The sequence below is a fragment of the Kogia breviceps genome, chromosome 14 (assembly GCF_026419965.1).
Source record: "Kogia breviceps isolate mKogBre1 chromosome 14, mKogBre1 haplotype 1, whole genome shotgun sequence".
NCBI classification, from domain to species: Eukaryota; Metazoa; Chordata; class Mammalia; order Artiodactyla; family Physeteridae; genus Kogia; species Kogia breviceps.
The window spans coordinates 14645562-14671759 of NC_081323.1; the positions used below are offsets into that span (position 1 = coordinate 14645562).

General features: G+C 46.4%; 1 protein-coding gene across 4 annotated transcripts; it reads right to left on the bottom strand.

Annotated features, from left to right (window-relative positions):
* Positions 1-730: 730 nt before the first annotated feature.
* Positions 731-26154, bottom strand: DNTTIP1 (deoxynucleotidyltransferase terminal interacting protein 1). Of its 4 annotated transcripts, none has more exons than XM_059037842.2 (13): positions 25986-26154; positions 25353-25423; positions 24598-24694; positions 18527-18625; positions 12113-12181; positions 11798-11854; positions 11489-11547; positions 10407-10452; positions 8338-8396; positions 8175-8235; positions 3546-3617; positions 1194-1249; positions 731-1108 (listed from the first exon to the last, which is right to left on the bottom strand). In XM_059037842.2, the coding sequence occupies exons 1-13, from the start codon at positions 26088-26090 to the stop codon at positions 970-972; spliced, it is 990 nt and encodes a 329-aa protein (XP_058893825.1). In that variant the 5' UTR covers positions 26091-26154; the 3' UTR covers positions 731-969. The 4 variants fall into 4 exon arrangements, with proteins under 4 accessions (XP_058893825.1, XP_066870303.1, XP_066870304.1 ...); XM_067014202.1 differs by having other exon boundaries at positions 25920-26146; XM_067014203.1 differs by lacking the exon at positions 12113-12181 and having other exon boundaries at positions 25920-26148.
* Between the last annotated feature and the right edge of the window lie 44 nt (positions 26155-26198).

A 26198-nucleotide genomic window follows, 5' to 3' on the forward strand; every position in this document is an offset into this window, starting at 1 on the left:
GGCAGGAGACGCTGTCATTAATTAACGAAGCTGTAGCGGATTGGCCGCCTTTGGAAAACGCCGACCATTAAAGGGCCTAGAAAAGGTCAACATGGGATGAATCCTTTTAGGTCAAACGCCTGGCTGCTGTCGGGAACACCCGGCACGACCAGCCAGGATACCTTACTCCGAGGGGAAGGGAGGGTCTCCAGTCTTAGGGCCTTCGTACTCTTCCCCCAAACCGGAAACCCCAGCTCCTCCACCTGTTATTATGTCCTGTGCACTTTGGTTGGGGCTTTAAGAGCCTGAACTCTCAGGCGAGGGGAAAAACTAGAGGCTGATAGCCAGGGCCAGGGACTCCTCATTGGAAAACAGGTTCATCGGCTGCCTCTCCAACGGTTTGCTGTGTTCCCTTGGGCACATAATTTAGTGTTTTAACCTGTAAAATGGGGGTAATAAAAGCCACCTTGTATTTTTCTTCTGCTTTGTCATCAACCTCCCATGGTGCCAGCCATCACCACATTCTGCTACTTCCATACCTTAGTTGGGTGACAAAATAGAAATAAAGGGACAGGGAAGACTGGCAAGGTACATGGTGTCCCCAGATTCGTCTTACAAAGCAGATACGCATGGGGCACTGGGCTTCCTGGGGATAATGTGGGGTGGGGGAAGGGTGCCTGGTCCTTTTTTCCTACACCCACTTCCTCTAGAGCCCTTGATGTTTTGTCAGCATGCACAGGCAGACCTCACAACAGGCTCACCATCTGTGTTTATTACAAACTGTTTAATTGCTTCTTATCCCAATAACTTTACAAATATAGAACCACATGCCAGTCTGGGGGTGTTCTGCAGTTGAGTCACTACAAACTAGCCCAGGCATAGCTTTAATTCCTCTGAGATCCATCTAGGAGTAGTCCCAGCAGTGGCCTCAGCCGTGTGGGCAAGAGGGCCTTGGAGGAGGGCTGCCAACTGTAGCCAGGGGACCTGGCTTCAGGTCTGCAGAGGCGCTTCAACAGCACGATGCTCATTCTCTGTCCGGAGTGTCTCCATGTACTTCCGCATCTTCTCAACCATCCAGGAGGGCAGGACAAAGGATTTCAGCTCCTCTAACTTCAGGTCCAGGCATCCTCTGGAAAAGACATTGAGGAGGAGAATTGGAACAAGAGAGGAGGTAGGTCCAGGCTCATCCCAGGGGAGGGGAGGGCAGGTTTTACCGGTAGTCATCGCTTGCAGCAAGGTCCCGGATGTCCTCCTCAATGAGGAGGTAAGCCTGGGGCAGGAGGAAAGGAGAGTCGTCATTGCCTCTGCTTCATTTCAGTCCAACTCGATTAATACTTTATTAAACGTCTCCTTAATGTAAGGGCTGGAAGGTGGGGGCGTGTAGTCATAGTTTATAATTTAGCAAGGGAGAGTAAGTAGGGAGAGGCTGTCTGGGGAATAGTTTCTTGAGACAATCTTTCACTCAAGTAGAAAATTTATGGGTGGGAGAGTGGGGAATGATGATTAATTTACTTATAGCCGTCATCCCAGAGGTGGAAAAATATACATGGAAATAGGAAATTAGGAGGAAGCCATATGTGAACTCTGGAACTAAGATAATTTGGTTTTGAACTTCGTGGCGAAAGGGAAAACATGATAAACCGCACTGCTGTCCATTAACTGGGCTGTGTTGTCTGGGGGCCTGCAGAACTGCTGTAGCACAATGCCATGGTCTGCAGCAAGAGAGCCCTCTTGTGAGTCTACCATGTGGCGGATGCTGTCCATCACATGAGACAGTCTTCTGTGGGAGTCATTTCTTTCCAGTCTTAGGGTCAGGAATAACTGTGTGTCCCTTGAGACATTTGACTGTCTTCATCTTAGGGGCACTGTGAACTATGTGACAGATCAGTTGTCCTTGAGTGGGGCCTGCAGCTGAAAACCTATAGACTTGCACTGGTCTCCTGGGCTGGCAATTTAAAAAATCCCTTTTTTAAAACTAGTCTTTCTTGGGCTTCCCTGGTGGTGCGGTGGTTGAGATTCCGCCTCCCGATGCAGCGGACACGGGTTCGTGCCCTGGTCCAGGAAGATCCCACATGCCGCGGAGCAGCTAGGCCAGTAAGCCATGGCCGCTGAGCCTGCGCGTCTGGAGCCTGTGCTCTGCAATGGGAGAGGCCACAACAGTGAGAGGCCGGCGTACCGCAAAAAAAAAAACCCAAAAAGACCCCCCCACCCCCAAAAAACCCTAGTCTTTCTTGCGGCTTAATTTTAGATCCTGCCTTGCCTTTTAATCCTATTTGGGTTTTTGTTTGTTTGTTTTTTGCGGTACATGGGCTTCTCTCTGTTGTGGCCTCTCCCGTTGTGGAGCACAGGCTCCGGACGCGCAGGCTCAGTGGCCATGGCTCACAGGCCTAGCCGCTCCGTGGCATGTGGGATCTTCCCGGACCAGGGCACGAACCCGTGTCCCCTGCATCGGCAGGCGGACTCTCAACCACTGCGCCGCCAGGGAAGCCCCTATTTCTTATTTATGTATGTGTCAATGGTAAGTTTCCTGAAATCTTTTTTGAAAGAGTGTAGCATATAGTAGAAAATAAAAGATAGCTTTCATTGCCAGAAAGGAGATGGCATACTTGTTTATGAGGCCATTGAATTTTTTTTAAAAAATAAATTTAATTATTTATTTATTTTTGGCTGCATTGGATCTTCATTGCTGCTCGCTGGCTCTCTCTAGTTGTGGAGAGCAGGGGCTACTCTTCATTGTGGTACGTGGGCTTCTCGTTGCAGTGGCTTCTCTCGTTGCGGAGCACAGGCTCTAGGTGCGCGGGCTCAGTAGTTGTGGCTCGCGGGCTTAGCTGCTCCGCGGCATGTGGGATCTTCCCAGATCAGAGCTGGAAGTTGTGCGCCCTGCATTGGCAGGTGGATTCTTAACCACTAGCCACCAGGGAAGTCCCGAGGCCACTGAATTCTAATAGGAGCAGTCCCAGCGGTGGGACTAAGTGAGTCTTCAGGTGGGGGACAGGGCATGTGATAGACAAATGCCTCCATGATAGTTTTAGAACACATGCAACGATGATTTTCCTAAGGTTGTTGCTTGATTTAAGAACTCTTTAAGTAGAAGTGATTCTGGAAGGGGCTGCCAGGTGTGGCAAACAAGTTTCACTGCATGTGCTAATTCCTTCTGACAAGGGGTGCGGCCTGGAGCACAGTGTTGAGAAGAGATTCCATAGCTGATTCTGGTGGAAGAGTTGTGGTGGAGGAGTGAAATCCGTCAATGGGCAGCACATGATGGGAAAGCAGTGTTCAGGGCGTCTTGTACCTGCCATTCTTACATACAGCTAATATGATCTACATATAAGGGTGCTTTGGAAGGGAAGGGGGAGGTGTGCAGGAGACCTGGGGTCAGGCGAGGGAAGCCAGGGATTACAGTCTGGTCTTCAGCATGAAGGAATGGGCCCTCTCTACTCTTACAAGTCTCCTTTCTCACGTTTGTTGGGCATGGAGTCTCTCAGATTTGGGGGTAAGCTGCCACCAATAGCCCTGGTCCCTCAGCAGGGTGGGTCTCTGGCAGTGGCACGTGTGGCAATACTTACCATCTTCCCCCCTGTTGCCCGCATGTGATGCTGCTCGGCCAGCCAGTGCTTGTCCTGGGGGTCAGCTGCGTACTGTGAGGGATGAAGTCGTGGGGGGAGATGTTAGCCTGGTGTGATGGGCTTTTCTCATTTGGTCCAGAGCATACTCTTGGCCCTTGAGCAGTTCTTAGCAACAAGACCTCGTCCTAGCCTGGTGGATGTAGAGGCTTCACCTACCTCTTCAGAGCAAGCAGGCCTGAGCCCAGGAGGCCAGGGTAGGGGACCCAATTCCCCGAGGTTTAGTACACTTCTCATTCCTGCCCCTTTCCTTGTTTTCAAAATTTAACCTTTTTTTTTTTCTTTTGACTGCGCCACGCGGCATGGAGGGTCTTAAGTTCCCTGACTGGGGACTGAACCCGCACCCTCTGATTAGAAGTGTGGAGTCTTAACCACTAGACCGCCACGGAAATCCAAAAAAATTTTAAAATTTTAAAATTTTGGCCATGCCACGTGGCTTGCGGGATCTCAGTTCCCCGAGCAGGGATTGAACCCAGGCCATTGCAGTGAAAGAGCTGAGTCCTAACCACCAGACCAGCAAGGAACTCCCTCCTTTCCTTTCTCAAAACACAGCACTTCTGGTAACTGGTCAGACCGTGACTATTATTTTAGAGCTGTACTCCTCTTTGAAGAAATGATCTGAGGTGGCTTACAACACATGTGACTACTATGGTGACCAAATTTTCTAAAACAAAAATCAGGACACTTCATGCCCTGGAGGAGGCAGAATAGCATCGTGGTTAAGAACTTAGTTGTGGGGTTCAGAGCTTAGCCCACAGGCAATGCACGTGGTAGGGAAGGTTGCAGGTGAGCACGTGAAGGTGGCCAATCTGGCCTGGTGGGTTTTTAGGGGGCAGCAGTTTAAAAAAAGGGAAAGAAAGAAAGAGAAAGAAAAGAATTTGGTTCAGAAATTCTGGTTTCTGCTAACTATCAGGTGGTGTAAATGTAGGTGATGATTTCCTTGAGACTCAGTTTCTTTTTAAAAAAAAAAAAATTTTATTTATTTATTTATTTATTTTTGTCTGTGTTGTGTCTTTGTTGCTGCACGCGGGTTTTCTCTAGTTGTGGCGAGCGGGGGCTACTCCTCATTGCGGTCCATGGGCTTCTCATTGCCGTGGCTTCTCATTGTGGAGCACGGGCTTCCATAGTTGTGGCACGTGGGCTCAGCAGTTGTGGCGCATGGGCTTAGGTGCTCCACGGCATGCGGGATGTTCCCAGGCCAGGGCTCAAACCCGTGTCTCCCGCATTGGCAGGTGGATTCTTAATCACTGCGCTACCAGGGAAGTCCCAAGACTCAATTTCTTCATTTGTAAAACAGAGAGTATTAACACTTATCTTATAGGGTTGTTGTTAAGAATAAAGGAGAGGGCTTCCCTGGTGGCGCAGTGGTTGAGAATCTGCCTGCCGATGCAGGGGACGCGGGTTCGTGCCCCGGTCCAGGAAGATCCTACATGCCACGGAGCGGCTGGGCCCATGAGCCATGGCCGCTGAGCCTGCGCATCTGGAGCCTGTGCTCTGCAATGGGAGAGGCCACAACAGTGAGAGGCCCGCGTACCGCAAAAAATTTACAAAAAATAAAGGAGATAGTGCATAAAAGGTGGTAAATATAGTATATGACACATAAGTGTCCAATAAAGGTAAGTTTTATAAAATAGGCAGATCATTTGAAATGGAGACCAAGCTGGGAAATCTGTATGGTTACTACAGATTTAATTATTTAAATCTGCAGTTTAATTAGTTCACTTCCCAAGTAATATAAATATTAATCAAAAATTTGAAAGTGTGTACTTCCTGACCCGGCAATCCCATTTCCAGGGATTTATCCTTCACAGTCATCCACACATGCACACAGGGATGTCTGGTGCAGCACTGTTTACAACAGCAAAACTGTCTGAAAATACTTCAACATCTATAAGTAAGGGAGCAATGAAATGAATGATAGAAAATCTATTCTGTGAATTCTACACAGCTGTTAGAAGTAAAATGAGGGAGACTTAATAACATGGACAAATCACTAAGATATTATTCCCTAGATCTGTAGTGGCCAGCACGCTTTTTCTGTAAATATTGGGTTGGCCAGGGACTTCCCTGGTGGTCCAGCGGTTAAGAATCTGCCTTCCAATGCAGGGGTCGCGGGTTCAATCCCTGGTCGGGGAACTAAGATCCCATATGCTGTGGGGCAACTAAGCCCGTGCGCCACAACTACAGAGCCCATGCACTCTGGACCCCACATGCCACAACTAGAGAGAAGCCCGTGTGCTGCAACTAAGACCCGACTCAGCCAAAAATAAATAAATAAATATTTAAAAAAAAAAAAATTGGGTTGGCCAAAAAGTTCCTTTGGGTTTTTCTGTAAGATGTTACAGAAAAACCCAAAGGAACTTTTTGGCCAGCCCAATATTTTAGGCTTTGGTGGCCACATACATCTTTGTCACATAATCTTTTTTTTTTTTTTTTTAAATCACCCTTTAAAAATGTCACCATTCTGCATTGGACAAAAACAGGCTACAGGTTGGATTTGGCCCACAGACCATAGCTTGCCCTGCGTTAGAATGTAAGCTCTATGAGAGCAAGGTGTTGTCTGTGTCTGTTTTGTCCACTACTGTATCTCTGGCAGTTTGAGAATGCTCAGCACTCAGTAGTTTTTCAGTGAATGAATGAACTTTGGGGTGAAAAGAAAAATCAGAATATATATAGCATGAGCCCAATAACACAAACAAAATATCACTAAAGGACAAGGACACACACACACTCACACACATATAGACAGGAGACTGAAGGATGCTACCATGTTGCTAGGGGTGACCTCTAGGGGAAGAGAGTCAGATTCAAGGGTTAAGAGGAGCTTTGTGTTTTGCTCCCTATTAGCTTCAGTGATTCGTTTGAATCTTTTTACAACAAGAATGGGTTTACATATTATTTCTATTAACAAAAGTTAAAAAGGAAAAGAAAATTTGAATAACGCCTTTAGAAGAACAGAAAAATGGGCAGAAGATATAATAGGCAGTTTACAAAAGAAGCACAAATAGACTCTAAATGGATGAAAAGATGATTATCACTAATAAAGAATTAAAAGTAAAACAACAAAAATATTTTCCCTCCACTTATTAGCCTGGAAAGATTACAATGAGAGATAGCATCCACTGGCAATGACAGTGTAGGTTGAGAGTTTATTAAAAATGATGGGTCTAAGAATTGGGAATGTATGCTGGTAATGATGACCATTTATTGAGCCCTTGCTAGGCCAGGCACTGTCTGGGAGCTTTACTGTGCTTTCTCTCTCTTGCTCTCTCTTTTTTTTTTTTTTTAAACAGAGGAAGTCAGTTGTTTTTTTCTTGAAGTACAGTTGATTTACAGTATTATATTAGTTTCGCGTGTACAACATGATTCAATATTTTTATAGCTTATACTCCATCATTTAAAGTTATTACCAAAAATGGCTACATTTTACTGCATTCTCTCTTAATTCTACCAACTCTAAACGGCTGGTTTGCATCATTCTGATTTTACAGATGACAAAACGGTCTCAGAAATGTGGAGCCACTTGCCCAAGGTCACATAGCTAGTAAGTAAGGGAACCAGGACTGAAATGATACTCTTAACCATTGTGCAACAGGAATTGGAAGTAGGTCCAAGAGCATATCCATTTGGCAGATGATGCAAGCAAGGGTCTTGGAAGACGCAGATCTTACAGAACAGTCAGGCAGAGAAAAGGGTAGGGGAGGAAGGCCATCAAAGGGAACAACAGGAGTGAAGACACTAAGAGAGGAAAATGAAGTAGCAGCAAGCACACCAAATTGTCCAGGTGTTGGGAATCCCACAACATAAGACTGAAAAAACAGAGGAAGTAGGTCTGTCCTTTGAAGAACATGAACTTGCACAGAATGTAGTAGACAGAGCCCATGATTCTGGGATCCCAAGGAGCTGCGTAGTTCTGACAAGGGGCACTAAGCCTTGCACAAAGGCGCAAAAAAAAATATAACTTGAACACATGCGCATTACTTTTTTCCTAATGTATTCGGATCTTTTGTGACTGATAAAATACAAATTCATTTAAGAGGGTGAATTCATGTCCCCCCACCCCCAAGATTTTCTCAAACAGTGGACACCAAAGCATAGCTCCGGAGAGGAGTCCTGTTTTTGAAAAAGGTTAGAACTGCTGCCTTGCTCCACTCTCTTTATCTTATAGACAACTGAATACAGCAGTGGTTAAGATCTCAGGCTTTGCAGAAGACAGGATCCTAACTCACCACTTACTAGCTGAGTAATTTTGGGCAAGTCACTTAGCCTTCCTCAATCTTTCTTTTTGTTTTATTTTAATTTGTAAAATAAGGATAACAATACCTATCTTAAAGGACAGTTCCAAGAGATAATGTAAGTGTAGCACTTAAAACCGTGTTTGGTACACAATAAACATACAAGGAAAGTCACTATTACCACTGAGGCACAGAGGTGCTGAGTAAATTACCAAAGGTAAAGGTTAAGGTCAGGGGGGGCACAAGAACCCAGATATCCTGACTCCCTGATCAGAGTTTACTCCCAGCGCCACCTACTCCACTGCCCTGGTCTGCCTGACTCCCAGCACTCACCTACCTTAAAGAGATGTGGGTGCTTGATGTAGATTCTCCCTCTGGTGCCCCCCATCCCTAGGGCCCTGCAAAGTAACAGAGGAGTGGTAAGAATCCCAGCAGTTGTGGTCCTAGTGGTGGGCCCCCGAGCTCCCCTCTCCCTCAGCACCAAAACTCTTTAGACTTACTTGTTGGCTCGAGATCCCAACACAAAGGTGGTAGATTCATTCAGCCGAGCTGGGTCCCACTGTACAAAAAATAGAGAGGCTGGTGAGGCTGAGGTTTATCTGGTGGGTGGGACAGAAACACTCCTCCTTGGCCCCCTCCTACCACCACCCTTGTCCACTGTTCATCAAACAGCTGATTCAAGAAACTGAGTACTTTTAATATGCTAGGTCCTCTACTCCATATGGGGGGCGGGGGTGGGGTGGAGGGGCGGAGGGTAAAGGAATGAATTGGACATAGTCTCTGCTCTCCAGGGGGCCACAGACGTAGGTACAGATAATGATACCATCCTGAGATGGGCAGTGACACAGATGAGTGCAAGGCATGATGGGAGCCAAAGGGAGGGTAACAGGACGGCTTCCTTGAAGGGGTTATTCCCAAGTTGGTTCTGACAGGGAGAGCACAAGCTGGACAGAGTAGAGGGGAGGAAGGAGGGGCAGCATGAACAAAGGCAGGTGAGAGCTGGGTTGGCTTGTTGGAGAAACCACAGCAATTGTGTTGCTAAAAGACAGAGAGCAAATTAGGGAGTGGCAATTGATGAGGCTGGAGAGGAAAGCAGAGAGGGGCTGGGGACCCTTGTACACTATGTGGACGGCTTTTCATTTTGCTCATTCTGTTGGTGATGGGGGGTCACTGAAGGCCTCTAGACAGGGAGAGCCGGATTTGTGCTCAAGATAGCTCGCTCTTCTGCAACGTGGTTAACGGGCGTGAAGTGGCGAGACTACAGGCTGGGCGGGCAGTTTAGAGGCAGTTGTAATTAGAGCAGTTCTGAAAGATGAAGACTGGAGCCAGGATGGCAGTAGGATGAAAAAGGGGGAATAGGACCTGTGAGAAACGTATTTAGTAGGTAGAATCATCCGGGACTTGACTGGATGTCTGGAGAAAAAGGAAATGAAGAGGCAAAGATGACTCAAGTAGAAAAGGTTGAAGCAGGTCTGGGGGAAAGGTTGATTTCAATTTTGGATATGCTGAGTTTGAAATTCTATGGAGATTCCAGGCCAAGAGCTCTAGCAGACAGTAGGATATACAAGCTTCAAACTAGAGAGAGAGGTGTGGGACAGACAAAGAGGTAAGGCAACTTCAGCACATACTAGTCCCCGAAACCATAAGAGTGGACGCTTTAGATCATCCAGAGAGAAACTTTAGGTGGACAAGTGGGCAATGGAGAGAATTCTGGGGAATGCCCACTTGTATGGGTCACTGCTGAGGAAGGACTCACCAGAGAGAGAGAAGGGGTGTTTGGAGTAGAAAAGAAAGGTCTAGGAGATTCTAAGGGAGTAGAGTTGAAGAAGAAAGGTGTGGTCACTGGTGGAAGCAGAGGGCCAGTACAATAAAGGGTGGACCATTTCTACTGGACACAGCTGCAACCTGGACAGTGGAGCTTTCACCTACCTTACTGGGCTTCCATGTATGATTTTAGTTGAAGAAAGGATTCTACTCTTAAAAAAGCTTGCAAACAACTGTTCTGGAGGCAACAGAGTTAAAGAGCACAGACTGGTGTCCACAGACCTCAGCTGGGTTTGACATTTGGCTCTGCCACTTACGCAGTATGTGACTTTGGGCAACTCTGTGGTCCTTAGTGTCTTCAGGTGTATCAGTGTATAAGATAACCAGATAAAAATAATATAATTTCTGCACAGGAGGTAGGAAAGAAAGCTCCTGAACCATAGAAGGGTAACAGAATCTATCTCATAAGGTTGTTATAAACATTAAATGAGGGAATCCATACAAAAGATTTAGGGCAGTGCCCATGACATATTAAGTACTGGATAAATATTAGTGACAACTAGCTTTTATAGGGAGAAGGCTTCAGCAAAGACCAAGCCCTCTCTGTTTTGCCCCGAATTTCAGTCCTTACTTGGGATGCTTCTGGAAGGTCAGAGTTGGGAGGTGGGGTGGGAGGGGAAAATGGCTCTGGAATGGCATGCACATGTCCTTCACCACCCCCAGCCCCTTGCCCTCAAGGTGGAGCCCAGAGCCTGGATTGGGTCTCCTTGGGACAGCAGTCACTGCCATGCTCATATAATCATACCTTAGGGCCTTCCCGACGAATTGGTTCACAGGATTTGGGTTTCCATCTGATTGGAGGGAACGAAGAAAGGTGAATTCTCCAAGACCAGGCCTAGGACTGGAAGGTGGTTTGCTGCTGCTGGCGGGAGCTCCTCATACACTCGCACTCCAGCCCTGGCGGGCTGCTTCCTGGTGCTCATGAGAGGAGGTGCAAAGGGAGAAAAGCACAGGGACTAGGAGCCATTCGAGGACTCGCTCTGCTATCGGCTAGCCGTGTGGGCAAGTCAGGAACCTCTCTGGCCTGTAGTTTTCTCATCTGTCAGGAGGAGATAACAGCAGCAACTCCCTATCTTGTGTTAGTGAGGAATGAACTTGCTTCGGGCAGGGGACAAATCTAAGGTATGAGGATTCCACTAGTGCGTCTCCTAAGTCGGTGCTTTCAAACTATCTTCATGTCTCTTAGCCAGATCAGTGTGGCTTCCCTGCCTCCCCACCATGCCGCGTGGGCTTGCAGGATCTCAGTTCCCTGACTAGGGACTGAACCCAGGCCATGGCAGTGAAAGCCCAGAATCCTAACCACTAGGCCACCAGGGAATTCCCAGACCAGTGTTTACATAGTAGGCTCCCACATAAAGCTCTGTTTGAAAAAAGATTCTGTTGCTTCAAAAATCTTTGAAAATGACCATCCTGGAGGCAATGTAGTACAGTTTTGCCCTTTATTAGTTGTGTAACTTTGGGCAAGTAATTCTGTTTCCTTATCTGCAAAATTAATTATACCTTCCTTAGATCGTGGTTGTAAGGATTAAAAGATCAAGTATATATAAGGTATTTAGACCAGTTACGGCACATTACAAGCATTCAATACACACTACCAATAAAAACCTCTGGTGTTTAATAAAGCTGTGCTGAACTGTTCTGGGGTAAAAACAGGATACGACATCCTCCTCACTGCCTTCTTTCCCCATCCCTCAGACTAGAGAGCGCTCCTCCATGGGGACCTGGCACAAATGGATCTGATTTTGCCAGGCAGAGAACTCTGGCCTCTTTTCCTCCCGGCCCACTCCCTCCCAGCTCTTCCCTTTGGCTCTGTTGGCCCCTACTCACACCATGCCTGTGGCTGCACGTTCATTTGACAGGATGTGTCCCGGAGGCCGTCCTTTTCTCTGCCATAAAGAACAGGTGTCAGTGGCCTGACCCTGTGGAAGCCCCCGCCCCACTGGCAGGTCCAGGGTCACCTGAAGGAGATGGTTTCCCAACGAGACCAAATGATGCCTGAGAGCGAATAGGGAGGGTGACTGTTCCCAGGGCGCCTGCCTCTCATGCTAGAAAGGCCCAAAGGTGTGCTGAGGAAGCCCCACCCCCTGCTGGAGCTGCAGGCCCTTTCCCCAGCCAGAAGACCAGGAGATGGTTTACCTTTTTAGGAATGGGGCTTCCTCGGTGGGCACACTCCTCTTCTGCCTGCCGGCCACGCTGCAGAAGGGAAAGGAGTCAGTGGGAGGCCGGTGCTGGGAACTGCGGGTCCCCTGGGGCTGCAGAAGACAGAGCCCCTGGACCACACCCTCCAGCCCCTCCCTGAGCCAGGACTCAGCAGCCCTCCCAGCATGATGCTATTTAGACCTGGTCCCACAAATGGGTGGTCCGTGGAGCCTCCCCTAGGCCACAGAGTTCACCTGCCTCCCAGTCTGATTGGTCTCCCCCTCCAAGACCTGAGGACACAGTGACTCTAACCTTTATCCCTGGAAGCTCATGGGTCAATCTGGGTATTACTCTTTCTCCATCTGAAAACAGTAGTTTAGCCTGAAGGGACAAGACCAAGTGTTAACAGTCACTATTTTGGTGGGTAAGCCTCTCTGCCCCCATTTTTATAGACACAACTTCAAACTGGGTTAAAACTCTTTCATGGTCAGTACAAAGGGACCCTGAGATATGCATACAAATAGATATCTTTTTAAAAAAACTTGAATAATTCATGACCATTGTTGAAAAATTAGAAACATGTAAATAAGCAAAATTTTAAAAAATCAAATCTGAAACCTCAGTACCCACAGAATACTATTAACATTTCAATGTAAATTCTTCCTCACTTTTTTTCATGTAAACATATGCTATATATTTTTTCCAACTAAATGCACTGATATTAAATATATTCCTTAGTAAGCTGCCATTTTTCACTTAATAAATATTGAGTGCCTAGTACGTAAGTGCTGGAGACACAGCAGTAAATAGCACAAGCAAGGGCCATGCTCTGTGGAGCTCGTATTCTGTGGGTGATCTGGATGATAAGCAAATAAACAAACATATAAACAAGGTGATTTCGAATCATGAATTTTTCTCTGAGAAGGAAAAACCCTAGCTAGGAGATGTGATGGAGAATCACCAGAGGGGAGGGCTACTTTGAGTCGGTGGTCAGAGAAGGCCTTGCTGAGAAGGGAGCCTCTGAACTGAGATGTGAAGGAGCCACGTATAGAAAAGGCTGAGCAGAAGCGTGTTTCCGCCGCAGGAAGGAGTGCAAAAGCCCTAAAGTGGGAACACACATGGCTCATTTGAAGAAGAGGACAGCCTCTAAGTAATGGGAGAAGGAGAGAGTGGTGAGCAAGGAGCGTGGGGAGGCTGGCAGGGCCTTGCAGGCTTGTGCAGAGTCAGGATCACGTGACCTCTCGGAGCAGCATTTGACAGCCCTGAGAGCTCTCTCCTTCTGGAAACAGTCTTCTACTGGCTCCTGTGGCCACATGCCCTGGTTTTCCTCCTACTTCTCTGGCCACCCTTTTTTTTTTCTTTTTAAATTATGAATTATTTTATTTATTTTCATTTTTGGCTGTGTTGGGTCTTCGTTGCTGCGTGTGGTCTTCCTCTAGTTGCGGCGAGCGGGGGCTACCCTTCCTTGCGGTGCGCGGGCTTCTCATTGCAGTGGCTTCTCTTGTTGCCGAGCACGGGCTCTAGGCGCATGGGCTTCAGCAGTTGTGGCACGCAGGCTCAGTAGTTGTGGCTCACAGGCTCTAGAGCCCAGGCTTAGTAGCTGTGGCACGTGGGCTTAGTTGCTCTGTGGCATGTGGGATCTTCCCGGACCAGGGATCGAACCCATGTCCCCTGCATCGGCAGGTGGATTCTTAACCACTGCGCCACCAGGGAAGCCCTCTGGCCACTCCTTCTTAGCCTTCTTTGCTGGCTCATCCTCCTCAATCTGGTTCTTTTCATTAGATATTCTGCCTGCTCTCATTTATGCTCACAGCTTCAGTTAACATCTATCAACTGATGTCTCCCTAATTTTCTATCTTCAGTGGTAGCCTCTCCTTTGAGTTCCAGATTTATGTAATGGTCTGCCCCATGTCTATGTGTAGATGTCTCAAATTTGCAAAGTTGGAAACTGAACTCATGATCTTCTCCTCCAAGCTTTGTCCCTTTTCAGTGAAGAGTGCACAAATCTCAGTGTGTAATTTTGCACACATCTGTGTGGTAATTTAATTCAGACCCGTCTGCCTAACTAGGCTGTAGGTTCTGAGAGCAGGAACCCTGCCTGTTCATTTGCCATGTTCATTCATTCAATCATTCAATAAACAATGTACACAAATTAAGAGTCATATCCTAGCTCTGGGAATACAGTGGTGAATGAGATCAGGCCTCAACTGCTGTAAAGCTCAAGATTTTAACAGAGGTTGAGGATGGGAGGGAGGTAGACAGTAAACATGTGTACTATTAATAATTTCAGATTGAAATAAATGGCGGAATAAACAAGTAAGGTGATAGAGATTAAATGGAGGTGGGAAGGGAGTAAGATGGCGGCGGGGTGGGGGCACTACTTTAGACGGTGTGGCCAAGGAAGGCCTCTCTGGTGAGGTGATATTTAAGCTAAACCTAAAGAAAAGAAGGAACCAGCTTTGTAAAGAGTTAAGGGTATGCCAGGCAGTGAGAACAGCAAGCCTCGCAGTGAGAACAGCAAGTGCAAAGGCCCTGAGCTCAGTGTGCTGGAGAAGCAGAAAGGATTCCTATAGAGCTAGAATGTAGTCAGTGAGGGGGAGGTGGGATGAGATAAGTTAAAGAAGTATGCAGGAGAGGTCTAGGTAGGGCTCTGTGGGTCATGGTAAGGCATTAGGGTTTATTCTGCCAGCAATGGGAAGTCACTGGAGGGTTTTAAAGAGGAGAGTGACACAATCTGATTCATTAAAAAGATGGGTCTGGCTGCTGTGAGGATGGACTGGAGGAAGGCAAGAGGGGAAGTAGCTCAGGGCTGAGATATACACTTGGAAATCATCAACAGTTAAATTGGCTTGAAAGCCACAGGACTAGATGAAATCACCTAGAACGAGAGGCAGCCACAGAAGAGATGGGATTTGTGAACAAAGCAAAAGAAAGAGCGCTGTTCACCACTCAGCACTACAAGAGTTAAGTCGTAACCCACTGAAAGTAGACAGCGCACCCCGAGAGAAATTCAGGATGAAAAACAGGATGAGGCACTCTGTGCTTTGGATAAACAGGCCCTTAGACAGTTAGATGCGTATCTCAGGGAGAATCTCAATGACCCCAGATTCTTGCATCTTCCCATACATAGAAAAGCAGCAAAATCATTAACTTGAGATGTCTGTTCTTTGTCATCAGCAGTCATCTTTCACCAAAACGTATGCTTGACTGCAGCCCCCCCACCCAAATCATATATAAACTACCTCTTTGGAGCAGTTCCCTCAGAGCCACTGAGAGGCTGTCTCCAGGTACAGTCCTCAGTAAGTCCCTGAATAAAACTTAACTTGCAACTCTTATGTTGTGTGTTTGTTGTGTGTTTTTCTTTAAGTTGACAGGTCTGAGGACTGAACTTGGGAATGTGTCAAGTTAGTAGCAGAGAAGAAGAGCTGGCTGAGGAAAGTGAGGAGGAGTGACTGATGAGGCTGGAGCAAAGTCAAGGTACTGGAGCCAAGAGAGGAGCGTTCCAAGAAACATGAAATGATCCACTGCAACGAATGCCACCAAGAAGTTGAGTAAGCTGAGCAACATGGAGGTTACTGGTGACCCTGATATAAGAGGGGTTTCCGTGAATTGGTGGGGACTGAAGCCAAAACAAAGTGAGTGAAAGAATGAATGGAATAAACAAAAGAAAAACAAAAGAAAAAAAATCAAAGAAAAAGAACCAGACCAACCCCCCCCAAAACAGGGATTTCCCTGGCGGTCCAGTGGTTAGGACCCCACGCTCTCACTGCCAACGGCCCTGGTTCAATCAGCTGTGCCGCGCGGCTTAGGCGGGGTGTGGGTGGGGGATGACAAAAAAAACGAATGAAAGAACTAATGGAATGAATGGGAGGTGACAAGGTAGAGCCAGGGATAGCAACCTTTTCTGAAGTCTGGCTATAAAAGGGAACAGAGAAATAGTGTGGCCTCTGAAGGGGACTGTGGGTTCAAGTGTGGTCTGTTTCGTTCTCCATTGTATTCTCAGTGTCCCAGTGAATGAACACATGTGTATAAACATACATAGGGGAAAAAATGGTAAACACATCAAAATGTTAATAGAAGTTATTTTTGGTAGTAAGATTATGAGAAATTTTAATTTTCTTCTTTGTAATTTATATTTTCTACTTTTAATATAACACCAGCAGCAGGTAACATTTACTGAGTCTTTGCTCCTGGTCTAAATGCTTTAAGAGTATTGCCACATTTAATTCTCACAACACTCCTATGAGGTAGAGCCTCTATCTCCACTTTGCAGATGAGAAATCTGACGTTTAGTGAGGTGAGGCAACTTGCCTAAGGTCACACAGCCAGTCAGTGCTGAAGCCGGGACTCAAATCTGCGCAGTGAGAATCAAGAGAAAACTTGCGTTCTTAGCTACTATGCCCCATTTTTCTTAGTGAATGTGTACTACTTGCATAAATAAAACGAAGAAATAACAACAACTACTTTGCAAAACAAAATCAATCAAAAACCCCAAGGCCATGTGCCATAGATAAGATCAGCCATTTCTCCCTAAGAAACAGCTGTAAAGAGGTAGTGAAGGAGATTAGGAAATACCACTGAGATGGGCAAGATGGGGTTTCAAAAGTGAAAACAAGCCAATCAAGTCTTAATCCCACTAAAACCAAGAAATAGTCTAGTCTGATTCTATCAGGTCCAGTCTGAAGAATCTTTTAGTGTAACAAGAAGTTATGCATGCAGTTTAGACACGGAGCTTCTACGTATCCTGGCCCCCTGAAAGTGAGGCTCTGCTGTGAGGCAGCAATATGTACCACACTGTGAATGTCATTGCCACGTATTTAGTGTCTAGTATGCTTTGTACGCAGCCATTCGGTGTTGGTGGTTTATGTGTATCATCGCATTTAATCCTCACAGCAAAACAGTGGTCTTAGTCCAAAATCTAGAAATGAGGAAACTGAGGGTCAGAAAGGTTAAAGACTTCTTCAAAATTTCTTTCTTTTTCTTCTGGCCGTGGCTCGTGGCTTTTGGGACCTTAGTTCCCTGACCAGGGACTGAACCCAGGCCCTTGGCAGTGAAAGCGTGGAGTCCTAACCACTGGACTGTCAGGGAATTCCCCCAAATTTCTTGATTCGTCTGGTTTTAAGTTAGACTTTGGGCTTTCGACCTTCCTATGCTCTGATTCCATGTGTTCTGACCATACAGTTACATCAGTACTGGAAGAGGGGAACTCTGGAAGGTGGATGTGAGGACTCAGAAGCCTGGAAAGGTATGATCGTTCAGCGAGTGGAGGTTATGCCCAATTCACTCTAACTCCATCTTCACCTTTCACTGGGACTCCTGAATGGTCTCATAAATTTCCCTTTCAATCTCCATGGCTGATTCCCAAGCCAATCTCCTCATGGCAGCCAGAGGGATCTTGAAAATACAAATTTCATTAGGTAGCTCTTCTGCTTAAAATTCCGCACCTATAACTCGGTTTGCAGTGCTCTGCCGTCCTCCCCAATCTCTGAAAACCAACAACAGTGGCTTCTGTCTTTCTCCGCTCTGCCCTGCCCCTGGGCTCAGCACCCTTTAGTGCACTCTCTCATCACCTCCTATGCTTACAGAATTTATAACCGTTTCTGATTATAGACCTGTTGTGTGATTACTGGAGTAATGTCAAGGGCTCTGGGGGCAATGACTGTGTTCATATTGCACAGCCCTGCTGGGGCCTGGCAAATAGCAGGCCCTCAACACATATTAGGTGAAGAGATAAATAAATTCAAGGAATCATTTCAGGGTGCAAATGAGAGTGAAGGTTTTATCAATTTAATATTGATTCAGCTCAAACTTATAAGATTAGTGTTAGCAAACTGCCATGTTTTATTATCAGCACATGTCACAACTGATTATAACATATTACAGTCCCAGAGTGAGTTAATGAAATGGACTCTTATGAATTTGATTAGCTTAAATTTAATAGTCTATGAGAACCAGATCAGCTTTCACTGACCTCACAGGATGGAGTTCTGCTTTTTCAAAGCTGAGGTCTAGGTCCTGGTCTTGCTCGTTTCTGAGGCTGTGCCTGAGTAGCTAGTCAGCCAGCCTCCTGGAAGATATTACTCTCTCATCTCACGATAATTACCCTCATGGGACTGAACTCAAGCCTGCCCTTGTGGCTATGGTTATGAAGAAATTTCCAACTCTGACAGCTAATGGTTCCACAGTCAAGCAGAGAATCTGGGTGATGCTGACAAATTCCTATTAATAACAGCAGCTGACACATGCAAACTGGTTCACTACTATCTTGAGAACACAGCCATTTCTAGACCTGATGTCACTCCTGACCACGTTGAGAGGCAGGGAGGCAGAAAGGGTGACAGTTCTCATGATACCAAAAGGGGTTGCGATTACTTGAAGGATCAAATCACCAAGCACTTGTAGAGGCGAGCCAGACCTTAGCTATTCTATCTCTCACTTGTTCCAAGCCACAATTTCTTCATCTGTAAACTAGGGATGGAAACATGCCTTCTGTACAGGTTTCTTCTGAGATGTAAATGAACTAACGCAGGTGAAAGCATCTACCACAGTAGCTGGCATCTAGTAGCTACCTCCCTTCCCTTCTGTCAGCAACGCTCTAAGCCCTATCTAGATGTAAGGAGCTCGCTGGGTATCCCTCCAAATACCACTGATGATGGGACCACATTTCTTTGCTGAGCCCTGAGGGCTAAACCTTGTGCCTACATCTCTTTTCCTCTTTAATCTCACCTGCTCCAGGCAGCTCCGACAGGCCTCCTGGATCAGCTGCTCTGCATCCACTTCTTCCCCAACATTGTCTCGTACGTTCAGTGCGGCCCTCTGGAAGAACTAGGGAGAGGTACAATAGAAGACAAGGTCAGAAGTCCTGCTAATACGCATCAATTTGAAGGGAACAGAATATAAAACAGAAGCTTTCCTCCTACCCTCAGAAAGAAAGTAAAGGTGATTATGAACATGGCTTTGAGATCAGCCAGACTTAGATTCATACCCTAGGCTCTGCTTCCCCACTCTATATGCTCTTAAGGAGGAGAACCATCACGGAGGTGCTGTACAACTCCTCTGGCACAGCAATAAAGCTATTCTTTTTTTTTTTGGCTGTGCCACATGGCTTGCGGGATCTTAGTTCCCCGATCAGGGATTGAACCTATGCCCTCGGCAGTGAAAGTGCAGAGTTCTAACCACTGGACCGCCAGGGAATTCCCTAGGAGAATATATTTTTGACACGAAAAGGTATTCATGATATTTTGTCAAGTGAAGGAAGCAAGTTATAAAATAGTCTGGGATAGTGTGAGCCTATTTATGTAAAACAGCAAAAAAGCAAACTGTAGAACTATAAGAATATACAGAGTAAAAGAACTGTAAGAATATATTAGAGTAAAAGCGGTGATATGATTTTTTTTTTTTTTTTTTTGCTTATCTATCTTCTCAATTTCTGTAATGTACATGTCTTACTTCCACAGAAGAAAAAACAACCACCCCAGTGCTTGAGATGAACAGGTCAGGGAGGCTAGAAAAGACCCAGAGAGTGGAAAAGCCTAATTGAATTCTGACTTCGCCCAGTCTGAAAGAAACATCTGTAGACTGGGAGGGGTGAGACTTGGCCAGGGGCCCAGGATGTCAGCCGTCCCAGCTGGCTGGGGAAAGGAAAGGCAGAAGGTTCCTCCATTGGGTAAGAGGGACAGCTTGAGCCTGAAAACACCAAGGGACAAGGTGACATGAGGCCCCAAACCAAGATACCCGGAGCACATTTGTAACAATAGTCCATGTCTCCAGAAGAAAGTGTTGGTTCTCTCTGGTGAATAGAAAAATTCTGGAACCTATAATGCATGCTCCTCCTGTGGAAGACAACTATGGGGAAGTACTATCATTTTATGTTCAGAATTTTATATATATAAGCCTTTGTTGTTAACATCAAACCAAGGAGAAGAGTGTGAAAGCATTGGATTAGAGACCTCAAGAGTTCAGTAGGAAAATTCTACAGGCAAAATTAAATGAAATGATCAGATGAGTTTGATCTCAAAACAAAAAACTGGAGATTAATACTGGTGGTTCAATACCGACTACTGACTATGTGAAAGCTAGTTAAAATAATCTGGGCTTCCTTGGTGGCACAGTGGTTGAAAGTCCGCCTGCTGATGCAGGGGACACGGGTTCGTGTCCCAGTCCGGGAGGATCCCACATGCCGCGGAGTGGCTGGGCCCATGAGCCATGGCCGCTGAGCCTGCGCGTCCAGAGCCTGTGCTCCGCAACGGGAGAGGCCACAACAGTGAGAGGCCCATGTACCGCAAAAAAAATAAAAAATAAAAAATAAAATAATCTGGATACTTTAGAACCAGCCTGTGAGGTGGGCAGAGCAACAAATATGTAGGGGTGAATGTAAGCTACCTCCAGACGTGAGAATGAAATGCAGTCATGAACAAGGAATTCTCAAACACTATTGGTAGAAATGTAAAATGGCACAAACTTTCTGGAGAGAGGGACTTCCCTGGCAGTCCAGTGGTTAAGACTCGTGCCTTCACTGCAGGGGGCACGGGTTTGATTCCTGGTTGGGGAACTAAGATCCCACTGTGTGGCGTGTGGCCAAAACAAAAACAAAAACAAACAAAAACAACACAACAAGAACCACAACAAAATTTTCTGGAGAGAAATTTTCTTGAGGGAAAAATATGTTTCCCCTTTTACCCACCAATTCCATCTTTAGAAATTTATCCCCCAGAAATAGTCTCACAGGTTAACAAAGATATACTTTCAAAGTGCTCAATGTAGCACTGTTTGTAATAGAGAAAAACTGTAAGTAATCCGAATGTTCTAGGGACTAGCTCATTAAATTGTGGTACATCCATACAATAGATTACTGTGCAGCTATTACAAAAGAATTAGGGTGAGCTATTATGTACTGACCTAGAAACATGACCAAAATATAGTTAAATGAAAAAGCTGAATTGCAGAACAGTGTGTGTAAAATGATCCTATGTATTTTTTTTTTTTTGGCCGCCCTGTGCGGCTTGTGGGATCTTAGCTCCCCAACCAGGGACTGAACCAGGGCCACAACAGTGAAAGTGCCGAGTCCTAACCACTGGACCGCCAGGAAATTCCCTGATCCTACGTATTTTTTAAACATGAGTGAGTGCGCTCGCACACACATGCACACACACAAATAAATATAGGAGACTATGTCATTGTTAACGGTTTGGTATTCTGGGAGGTGAGTTTTAGTGACTTTGGTTTTTACTTTCATTCAATCAATGAATACTAACATGTACCACCTAGTCCACAATTTTGCTATATTTGCTATCATGTATCCATTTACCCATCCCATTTATCCACCCATAAATCCATTTCCTAAGCTACATTATTAGAATATTCTTTTTAAAGGGGCATGAATTTAGTAATAACAGGAATAAATGAATAAAATTCACAATGGCTTGGATAAAATCAGCCATTTCTAGAAGTTATTTTTCTAAACATTTTTAAGAAAATGGGTAGCTGAGATTTGGAACATCATTAAACAAAGTGATCAGATGAGGTCGATCAAGAGCCTGGACTTTTCTGAAGCTGTGATGTAATCAAGTCATTTGTACTTTGTCTAAAAACAAGTGTGGGGCTTCCATGGTGGCGAAGTGGTTGGAAGTCCGCCTGCCAATGCAGGGGACACGGGTTCAATCCCTGGTCTGGGAGGATCCCACATGCCGCGGAGTGGTTAGGCCTGTGCGCCACAACTGCTGGGCCTGTGTGCCACAACTACTGGAGCCTACGCACCCCAACAGAAGAGGCCACCACAGTGAGAAGCCTGCACACCGCACAGAGGAGTGGCCCCCGCTCGCCACAACTGGAGAAAGCCTGCACGCAGCAATGAAGACCCAATGCAGCCAAAAATAAAATAAAATTAAAAAAATAATAATAAAAACAAGTGTGGTAAGGACTTATCTTTGCAGACTATGTGAAGCCACAAATTGTGTTTATCCAGCGTTTGTTCAGGAGAGAAAGTTCCTGAATCATGGCATCCACTACTGGGACAAGCAACAAGGAAAGTACTTTGGAGGTAGACAATCCTGGATTGAATGCTGGTCTAGCCTTTTCCTAGGAGTTTAACCTCTTTATTTTTGCACATGTAGAGGTTCAGAGGTATGAGAATACTTGGTGCATTCTGGGATGTGCAGAAGTCAGGGGCAGGAATAACTAGGTATATAGGGGAGTGTGGCTGATCACAGGGGACCATATGTGCCATGTTAAGGAATTTGGATTTCACCCAGAAAAAAATGGAAAGTTGTAGAGGGATTTTAAATAGGGGAGTGACACCATTGGGTTTACATTTGAGAGATCACTGGCAGCTGTATGGAGGGTGGACTGAAAGAGGGAAAGAACAGAGGCGGTTAGGGATTACAGTGGGAGCCTGAATGAGAAATAATGAAGGCCTGAACCAAGGCAGAGGCAAGGAATAAGGGTATGCTGGTCAGATTGTGGGGTGGAAGGTACAGGACCCCACTACTGGATATGGAAGAGGGAGCAGAGGGCAGAGTCACTGGACTCTGGTTTCTAAGTGAATGATGGTCCCATTCAAACCTGTCCAACACTGAGCTCCTGATTTCCCCTGCTTGTTCCCGTCTTCCTCATATCAAGTCAGTGACAATCCTATCTTTACAGCTGCTCCTGGCAAATGACTCGGGAGTTGTTTACTTCTTTTTCTTTTACCCGGCACATCTGAATCATTAGCAAATCCTGTTGCTACCTTGAAAACACATACAGAATCGGATTCTTTCCCAACACCTTTACTGCTAACACCCAAGCCACTATCATCTCAAGTCTCCTAACTGGTCCTCCTGAAGTCTATTCTCTTTACAACTGTCAGAGCAACTTTTTAAAAGTGTTCAGATCATGAACTCTGCTCAAAACTCTCCAAAAGCCTCTATTTTACTTGTAATAAAACCCAAAGTCCTGTCGACTGGAAAAAAAATGCACAACCTGAAAGTTGAGTTGTTTTATTCAGCGGACAAAACTGAGGACTTAAGCCTGGTACACAGCATCTCAGACAGCTCTGAGGGACTGCTCCAAAGAGACAAGTGGGGAGACCCAGGACATATAGGAGTTTTTGCAACAAAGACCAGGGAGTCGGAACATCAAAAGATTACTCTTAAATAAAGAAAACCAGACATCTCAAATTAAGGAATTTAGCACTTTCCTATGCATGAGAAGATGCAAAAGTCCGGGCTCAATGAAATTATTCCTTTGATATGCACCTCCGCTATCTGGGACCAGTATCTTGTGCTTTCTCATCCTGAGTCTCCTCAAGGTGCACGGTCAGGGGTGGCTGCAGCAGTTGGCCACTAGATGGAGGGCATCCTGTTTCTATCCTGAGTTCCCTCATGGCTCAACATCAGGGTGGCTGATGGATGCAACATCCTTTGTTTCCTGATGTGGCAAGCAATCAATTTCATTCACAGTCCTCACCACGGCTTTAAAGTTCTGCCTGAGCTGAGTCTGTTACCTGTCTGGTCACCTCTGCTTCTCCTCTCCTTCTGGCTCTGCTGGCTCCAGCCACTCTGTTGCTTTGAATGTGCCAAGCATGCTTCTGCCTCAGGTCCTTTGCCCTTGTTCCCTCTGCCTGGGTTGCCTTCCCTCCAGGTATCTGCATGACTTGTTCTTTCCTCACTTTATTTGGGTCTCTGCTCAAATGTCCTCTTATCAGAGGGCTTTCCTAGCCACAAGCTATGAAATAGCATCCCTGTTCCCTATAGGTCACTCTCTTCCCATTCTCTCTGGCATTCCCTGACAAAGTACACATTTATTTAAAGAGGGTAACGGCACTGTCCATTTTGTTCACTGCTACATCCCTAAGTGCCTAGCATAGTGCTTGCATTATGGTAGGTGCTCAGTAAATACTTTTTGAATGAATGAATAAACATAAGAGGAGAAGGTTTAGGAAGAAAAACAAAAGAGTTCTGTCCTGAATATGCTGGGATTGAAGCATCCATGGGACATCCAGGTAGAGCCATGTATAAGTTTATTAACAGATCTTGAAAAGAATTTTCAATAGTAATAATGGTGATATTATTAAACAAGTAATAAAAACACCTGCATTCCAAGCACAGTGCTGAGCACATTACACTTAAGTCACTTCATCCTCACAACAGCTTGGCCAAATGTAATGGAGCAGGACCCTATGGGGCCTTCCTGGGGGGCAGACCCCTCCCTCACATCCTCTGCTTTAGCTCCTCCCTGAAGTACCTAGATAACAGTATCTGATGCACATTTCCTGAATTGTCTTATAGATACTAAATCTACCACCAAAGGGAAGAAATGAACTACTTGATGAATATGAGCACGTAGCCCCCAGAGCCTAAGGATTAATAATGTTAACCCCTGTGACCCACCCTGTTACCTCACCATCAACCAATCAGAGAATTGTGCACCAGCTGATCACATACCCTGGGATGCCCCTCCCTCACTCTGCCTTTAAACATGCTTTGCTGAAACCCATCGGGAACTTTGGGTGTTTTGAGCACTAGCTGTCCTGGACTCCTTGCTGGGTGCCCTGCAATAAACCCTGCATTTTCCTTCACCACAACCCAGGGACAGTAGATTGGCTTCACTGCACGTGGGCAAGCAGTAAGACCCGAGTTTGGTTTGGTAACAAGAAGAGGAATTCAAATTACCCACAAAGAGGAAAAACATTCTTGGGGGGTTCAGAATTGGAAAACTTTTGACTATCTGTGTGTACTAGAAAGAGAGACTGTGATGCAGGAAAGGACTGCCCATCAGTCTTTATTCCTGTTAATTTTTTATCTTTGTGTCCTTCTCACCTTCATGTACTTGTTGAAGACAGTCTGGATCTCCTCATTGATGCTAGGCTGCAGGACAGCACGGAGGAGATCCATGGAGATGGCAGGATCTGTGAAACTGCATTCAGGAAGGAGACACAGTCAGGAGGCATGTCCCAAACATACCCTTTCCTACTCTGCCCAGCCAATTACTGAGATAGGACCTGTTAATGACAATAACATATGGCTTTTACAGAAAACCAGCAATGTGCCCAGGTGCTCTGCAAACCACATAGATGCAGGACTGTATTTCATACTCATAACTCTATGGAATGGCATTATTTTTAAAGTGTTTTAGAATATAATACTTAACACAGAAAAAGTCTATACACTTTAACAAACAGTTTTAGTGATCATCCTTTTAATCACTACTCAGGTCAAGAAACATATATAACCAGCATCCCAAAGACCCATCTTGTGCTCTCTCCCTTCCCTGAGATGGATACTATTAGTCCCACATTTTTTTTAACTTCCATGCTATTTTGCCTCTTTGGAGCCTTCAAACACAGAGCCTGTGAATGTTAGGGACCTTGGGCATTGTTGAATCAACATGCTCCCTCTTCTGAGTTCAGAAGGGAAATGACTTACTCAAGGTCACACAGAATTACACAATCTGAATCTCCTCTTTCTATTGGCCGATCCAATGATCTCTTTCTCAGCTCTGTGCAGTGGGGACCCAAAAGCTGCCTCCCAAGCCAGTGCCTGGGAGGGGAAGTCCCACCCAAGGCCAGCCTTACCTTGTTGTCATCTGTGAGCGGCGGCCCCTCCGCTGTACCTGCCGGTGCTTTATCATTATGTTCCAAGGGTTCTGTGGAGACCAAGGGAGCAGATGTCACCGAGGTCCGTGACGCTGGGGTGGAGGTGGAGGGTGGGTATTAAGTTATACCTAGACATCCCTGCTTCTCAAGTGCTTTCACCGGCTCTCCCCGCTTGGGGTAGGGGGGAGGGCAGTGGTTGGAAGGCCCTGCCAGGGAAGAGGAACCGAGGAAAAGCTTCCTGCCTCCAAGTCCCAACCCCACTTTTTCAGGAACGGGTGGAGGAAAGGAATCAGTGTCTACCGAGGGCCTACCCTGTGCCAGATGATGCGCTGGGCGCTTTACCCGCATTTATATCCTTTCCCACAAAAACTTTACGAGACAGGGACTAATCATCTCCATTTTCGAGAAGAGAAAACTGGCGCTCAGGGACTTGACAGGGCCGGCCCACGTCACCTAGCTAGGAGGGCGGCACCAGAATATGAAGCCGGATCGTCGGACTGCGACAATGCCAACCCCTCGGCAGCACCAGCCGCCGCGTTCTCTCACCCGCTGGCCAGGGTCCCGGCAGTCCGAGGCCAGGCCTGGCCGGGGCTTCCCCGGGGGCGCCCTCACCGTGAGAACCAGCTGCCCCGCTGCGCCCGCGTCTCCCAGCTCGGGGCCGCCCCGCTCTGCCCCGCCGGGTCCCCGCGGCTGCTCGGCGTCGCCAGTGGCCCCCATGGCGCCCCCGGCCCCCACAAATTCAGCCCGACTCTGCCACCGGCCGGAAAGTCTCCTCGTGACGTCATTGGAGCGCGCCGCCCGCAGGCTCCGGAAGCGCGACGCAGC

What these genes read in the sequence shown, in the direction of transcription:
- DNTTIP1 (XM_067014202.1), bottom strand. Translation starts at nt 26,090, where the DNA reads ATGGGGGCCACTGGCGACGCCGAGCAGCCGCGGGGACCCGGCGGGGCA. An exon ending in GTCGGAGCTGCCTGGAGCAG is followed by an intron (nt 12,182 to 18,526) that starts GTGAGATTAAAG and finishes TTGTCCCTTCAG; the next exon opens with GCTAAACTACTGTTTTCAGA. An exon ending in TTCGTCGGGAAGGCCCTAAG is followed by an intron (nt 8,397 to 10,406) that starts GTATGATTATAT and finishes TTTTTTGTACAG; the next exon opens with TGGGACCCAGCTCGGCTGAA.